This window comes from Mastomys coucha, unplaced genomic scaffold (genome assembly GCF_008632895.1).
Source record: "Mastomys coucha isolate ucsf_1 unplaced genomic scaffold, UCSF_Mcou_1 pScaffold18, whole genome shotgun sequence".
Classification (NCBI taxonomy): domain Eukaryota; kingdom Metazoa; phylum Chordata; class Mammalia; order Rodentia; family Muridae; genus Mastomys; species Mastomys coucha.
Window position 1 is genome coordinate 8,309,781 of NW_022196900.1, and position 6,520 is coordinate 8,316,300.

Genomic DNA, 6,520 nt, shown 5'->3' on the forward strand with positions numbered 1-6,520 from the left:
ATATATATATATATGTACATACATACATGGAGGGAGGTCAGAGGCATTTGAAAGAGTCCAGAGCAGAGAGAGAAAGAAAGAAGTAAACTGTATATAGCCAGCAGATTGAACCTGGGCAGAACTGTCTGTGAGACAGGAGAAAAGAACAGGGAATAGAAAATCGAGAAAACAGAGGGGAGAAGGGGGGGAGGGAGAAAAGACATTGAGAATAGCAAGGTTATAAATGAATGAGTAGATTTGGGGAGGGGGAGCTCAATGAACTGGAGGGAATTTATGGTAGAGGAGAAGGTGAGAAGGAAGTTTGAAAGGTGCATCAAGTACTTGTCCAGTATGCACTTTGCTGTGCTAACAGGTACCGCATGTAGCTGTAGGTGCCTTCTGTCCAAGGTAGGGGATGATTCCTTCTGTTAGAGGGGAACCGTTCAGGAGTTCCTGAGGGATGCTGGCTTTTATCTTACCATCAGAAATTCTTCTACCTAGACAGAGCCCATTTCTGGATATTTGAGCTGCCTCTTAGAGCTTGGGGAATTGGAGTGTCCTTTGGACCTAACAGATTCATCTCTCAGGGGAGTTTGTTTTGTTTTGTTTTGTTTTGAGAAACTGGGCCAGTCATCCTTGTATCCTTGAGTTCTCTGTCCTGAGAAGTTGGGCCGTTTGGGGTTGAGGGTGGGGTGAATGGGTGGGGCTTAGTGCTTCTGGGAAACTCTGTCCACATATATTAATGACCACAAAACTGCATATTAGCAACCAGAAATTAACCACCACACAATTGCAAGCTGGAATTTGGGTTCAAGCATCCTCCTCAATGGAGACATCCTGATATGTAAGAAAGGATTTGTTTACTAGGACGTTAACCTCAATATATCTGTCCATAATAGAGGAAACTCGGGATTGATTTAATTAGCTAGCCGGAGGAGATTAATTGAATTAAAGTCCATTCGAATCATGGGAACATTAGACATTATTAAAATTATTCTCATTTGTACTCAGTGTTGGAGAAAAAGCTTAGGGTACCATGCTAAGTGAAAGAAGATGGCTCCAAACCTGAGTGTGCTGTGTGGTCTTAACTGTTTGGAAATACATACTCTGGAAAGAAACGCCCTCCTTAAACATTAGCAGTGTTGCTTCAGACTAGTGGGACTGTGGCGGTGTGGTTAGGTTCTTTGTATGTTTGTTGTTTTTCACTATGGAATTTTCTAGGTTTTTACAGTAGATTTTTCTCCCACTGGTGTTTGTCTATTTTTGTAGTGCTGGGGGTTGAATCTAAATCCCTGTACATATACTAGACCAGCTTCCTACCACCGAATGACATTCCTAGCCCTTACGACAGAATTTTTAAAATAATATTTTAATTAATTTATTTATCTGGAGAGGGGCGGCAGCCATATGTACATGAGTGGAAGCCAAACTAGGGCACCAGCTGTCCTCTGCCAGCCTTTAGCTATTCTCCTGAGGCAAGGTTTCTCTCTGAACCTGAGCCTCTGCCCCTTTTTTCTCAGCTAGACTTGAAGCCAACAAGCTGTATCGACCCTTCTGTCTTCCCACCCCCCTGCAAAACAAAAATAAATAAGCAAACAAATACAACACTGCAGTTATGTACATGCAAAGGATGCCCAGATGGTTATCAAGCACTGGGATCCAAGCTTTAATCCCTGAGATTGAGTAGCAGCCAGTCTTATCTGCGGAGACATTTCTCTAACCCCAGGTTCTTTGGAAAATCTCTAAGAAGAGGATGAGGGGGGAGGTGTGTAAGAGGATTAAGGGGGGAGAGGAGGAGTGTGGGGAAGGGAAAGAGAAGGAGGAGACACAGAAGGAAGACAAACAGAAAGAGATGGGGTAGGCGAATGAGCAACTGAGCAAAACACAGTACCCTGGCACGAAAGTCATAAAGACAGATCATTGCCAAGCGCTTGTGTCAGGCACCTGCTAGGAACAGAAACTGATGCCCCAGTTTCGGTGTGGAGAGCTTAAGCTCCGTCAAGAGACACCTGCCCTGGAATATTCTCAGGATGATTTTAAGTCACGGAGGTCACGAGGTTCAGCGGGGTACAAGATGAGCCTGACTCTGCTACTCACCTGCAACCAACTTCTTCATGTCTTCTTCTTCTTCTTCTTCTTTTTTTTTTTTTTTTTTTTTTTTTTTTTTTTTTTTTTTTTTTTTTTTTTTTTTTTTTTTTTTTTTTTTTTTTTTTTTTTGAGACAGGGTTTCTCTGTGTAGCCTTGGCTGTCCTGGAAGTCACTCTGTAGACCAGGCTGGCCTTGAAATCAGAAATCCACCTGCCTCTGCCTCCCAAGTGCTGGGATTAAAGGCATGTGTCACCACTGCCCGGCCCTTCATGTCTTCTTGCTTCATGATGCTGCAGAGATCAAGGGCCACACCATAGTTGGTTACTACTGCATGACTTGTGAGATTCAATGAGTCCATGGGTGGAAAGCTTTGCCTAGCACATCAGAGTTGCTCAATAGATGAGCTTCATGCAATTAGATATCCCACGGAGCTCAGAGAGGGTTATGCTCACATAGTTCCTGGAAGGAGGGATGGAGAGAGAGCATGGTTGTGATTTGAGTTTTTGTACTGTCTACAGCCAAGCTACCATTATCAGACATGACCCAGATATTAGTCAACCAAGCCCACCCAGTTTAAAATGAAGTCCTTTCATTGGCTGAGTCCTTTGACCTTTAATGGCCCCAGCTTCCTTATCTGTTATGGAAAGTCCTTCTGAGTCACATGCCTTGTCCCTGGTTTTCCTCTTGCAAGAGGGTAGAAGAGGAAGAGGGCACTGGGCGCGGGTTGGCCTCTCAGCAGCTGGAAGCTCTTAGTAGATCTGGAGGTTGGGGTGATGGGGGTTACCTGTGGCTCATCAGCCAGGATGAAGGGGTGCTTAGGCAAATGCTGCCTGAGGTCTGTCACTGTAGAGGTAATCGGTTGTCTTCGGGAAGAACTGCTAAGGCAGGCTATTCCAACATCACTGTGACCCCAACTGTGGTTCCCCAAGCAGGGCTCCTGCTCTGGCTCCTCTCCATCTCTACCCTGGACTTCTGCTATCATCTCTCTTAGAGAGCAATCTCTAGGGCAGCCAGTAGCCTGTGGGTGAGGTATCCTTGGTCCATCTCTGCCACTTCAGAGAACTTCCGATGCAGCAGGTTTCAAAGGGCGCTTCGGGGAGCCCTTAGAAGAAGCCTCCCAACACTCACACCGGGGGTTCAATGTCCCTCTGCACTCTCCTTTTGTTTGGCTGCTCTTCCTTCATCTTATTTGTCAAGAAAGCCATTCCTCTGGAAGCTGACATCTCATAGGTACACTTTTCTCCTTCTCCCCTCCTTTCCTCTTCCTCCCCATTTCTTTCTCCTCTTCCCATGGACACTTCTGGCATCTAAGGGCATTTCCTTAACACCAGTTATGGCAAGTTGTGGGACCAGAGGGGCTCCCTGGAGATGCCTATGGTCTAAAGAAGGCAGATCTGGGAGGAGTCAAGACCTAGAAAGGCTTGCAGGCAGCGGTAGAATGAGCAGTAACTGGTTCGAGATGCCAAACCTCTGGCAGGACCCAAACAAGGGCTGAGGGAATCCTCAGGCAACACCCAGGTTTGTGAAATGTGTCTGCATGTGCAGCTTATCCTACATGCCCCCTCTCTTACCAGTGGGATATGAGGAACAAAGGGGCGCTGAGTCCTGAGAACAAGCAGGGTAGTGGTTGCAGGGGCCAGGGTGACAGGGTATGCCTTGGGCCATCCTTATAATAGAAAATGGCTTTCTTCAGTTTGAGTTTAAAGATTAAAGGTGAACAGTTTCTACAGAGAGGAGGGGAGCAGCAAGAGATGTGTCATTGATCCTGTGGATCTCTTTAGGATGACGCTGTGGAGGAGGAGGGAGACTCCCTAGACCTCCAGACTCCATGGCTCCTTCAGTCAGACCTCAGGCTTCCACCCTTCTGGAGCCCTAGAGGGTTCAGCTCCATCTTTCACTCATATCATTATACTTTTTGGGCTCCCGAGGGAGCAAGAAGGGTACCCTAATTAGTCTCTAGCTCAAGATGTGGTTCTTTCCCTGGGCTTCCTATCTCTAAGATTGACACCCTGGAAACAAACCATGAATGTCCTCAATGGGCCTCTCTCTGCTTCCTATCTAGGCCATCCCAAGTTCCCCTAGTCTAGCTGTGAGGTACTCCCTCCTCCATCAGGTGAAAGCATCGACCTTCAATGGGCCTCCTTACCTCCAGTACAACTACCTCTGCCTCATTTACTGTTCTATTGCTGTAAGGAAGCACCGTGACCAATCCAATTTAGAAAAGAAGGCATTTAATTGGGAGCTTGCTGACAGACTCAGAGGGCTGGTCTGTTATCATTAAAGAAGCATGCAGGCAGGTACTGGAGAGAAGATGAGAGCTTGCATCTGATCCTCAAATTACAGGCCAAGAGAGACTGACACTGGGCCTGGTGAGGGCTTCTGAAACTTCAAAGCCCACATCCCATGACACACCTTCTCCAACAAGACCACACCTCCTAATCCTTCCCAAATGGTTCCACTATTTGGGGACCAAGTATTCAAACATGGGAGTCTATGGAAGCCATTCTCATTCAAACCATCGCAACTCCCTTCTGATGGCCACAGGACAGTGAGTCCTGCTCCTAGCTCTAACTTACAACCCTGATCCTTGTTGGACCTCTCAGTGAGGTCTTGGCATAGACATTTGACAATCAACTAAAGCTATGCCCAAGTCATTCCCTGCAGAATAGAGGATACCTAGGAACTAAGTCTGGAGAAGCAACAGAAGGGCTTGAAAGGAAACTGAGTCCAGGCCACCTGTAGGCTGTACCTCGGGGAGGCTGAGACAGGACTCAGCTGGAAAGGGGAGTAGAGGTGAGGCCAGAAGAGAAGTTGGCCATAGACATTTTAAGGCTATAGAACATAAGTGCTTGAGGTGGCATAGCTAGCTATCTACGAAGACTGGAGGTTGGATCTGCCTATGGGAATTTCCTTCTTTCTTCAGGTAGCCGTGGAGGCCGAGGGGTCAGGCCCTGTTGGGGGCTTGGATGAAGGTTCAGGCTCTGGAGATATCGTGGGCAATGAGGATCTGTTGAGAGTGAGTATTAAGGGATTGAAGGACTGGTGCTGGGGACCTGGGAGGGAAGGTCATGGGTTAGACAGCAGTGACTGTAGGATCGGCCCCATGGGAACTGTTAGCTCTTGTGTGTGGTGATCGTCATACACTCCCCTTTACTTCATACATGTTTGATATTCATTTTCAATAAGCATGAGCCTGGGTTGTGTTGAGAACTCCCTTTGCCACCTTCCTCCTTCCCTACAGTCAGTTCATAGCAGGTTGGTTCACTGACCTTCACCTCTACCCATGTCTCCCACCTTCTTCTTTAGTTATGAAAGAATTATCCTGGTTTCTTCTATGTTTGGATATCAGTTCACACTTCCAGTGTAAAATCCTGCCTTGCCCCGCTGTCCATTCTTGTTGCCTGTGGAGCATCTGGCCTGCCCAAGGCTGGGCTCTCCTAGTCCTCTTTAAATTGCTCACAGGGAAGTGTGGCTGGTTCTTGATGCAGCTGCTACCTCATCCTTGGGCCCAACCCTTTACCCAGCCCTTCCCCTGAGTCCTGTGCTGCCCCAGAGTAAAGCTCCACTTGGCTGCCCCTGCCCATTACTCATGCCCAGTGCTGGAAAGGCCCTGGGCTCAGTGAATGGGTGGTGTGAAAGCCTAGTGGATCTACTAAGAACATTCTGGGCTGGTGAGATCTGGCAGCCCAGCAGGAAGCGGAGGAAACAAATCCCCTTTGGTAAGCATTTCAAGACAAGGCCAAATACAGGTTATTTGGCTAACCGTATAGTCAATTCAAAAGCTGAATTAGCCAGGGCTCCTCTGGGACTCCAGATAATTGGCTCTTTATCATATGCACCATTTGGGAGAAAGCATAGTGTGATCTGCCTGGAAAGCCGTACATTCAAATGCCAGCTCTCTGCTTTTCAGCTGTGTGGGTATGAATCCTTGAGTCATGTCTCCTTGAGCCTCAGTTTCTCCCTGTGCAAGGAACCCCAATCCTTCCTTATCGGATTGTTTCAAGGATTGGAAAGATGGTAAAACACATGCTTGGTATTTAGCCTCTCTCATTGCTTCTAACAAACTGTCTTTCAGGGTCCTCCGGGTCCCCCAGGCCCACCGGGATCACCTGGGATTCCAGGGAAACCAGGAACTGATGTTTTCATGGGACCCCCAGGGTCTCCTGGAGAAGATGGAGCGCCTGGTGAGCCGGGACCTCAGGTGAGCATCTGTAGCCTCCTCCCTCACTCTGTGATCATGGGGGCTCCCATGGGGCTTCCTTTCACACACAGAGCACAGACCCAGCATCACCCAAGGCTGGAAACCAAAACCTTCCCCATATGAATCATTTGCCAAGATGCCAGGGAAGGACAGCCAAGAACATTCTGTATGCACCAGTTTCCTGAATTATATGATGATGATGATGGTGGTGATGATGATGGTGGTGGTGGTGATGATGATGATGATGATGGT

At 47.6% G+C, this 6,520-nt stretch overlaps 1 protein-coding gene across 1 annotated transcript in view; it reads left to right on the forward strand.

Annotated features, from left to right (window-relative positions):
- The window catches only part of Col15a1 (collagen type XV alpha 1 chain), a 107,710-nt gene that overhangs the window by 57,277 nt on the left and 43,913 nt on the right, over positions 1 to 6,520 (forward strand). The window contains exons 12-13 of the mRNA XM_031377349.1: positions 4,991 to 5,083; positions 6,143 to 6,268. Coding sequence (XP_031233209.1) covers positions 4,991 to 5,083; positions 6,143 to 6,268 — 219 coding nt within the window. The remainder of the gene's footprint in view (positions 1 to 4,990; positions 5,084 to 6,142; positions 6,269 to 6,520) is intronic.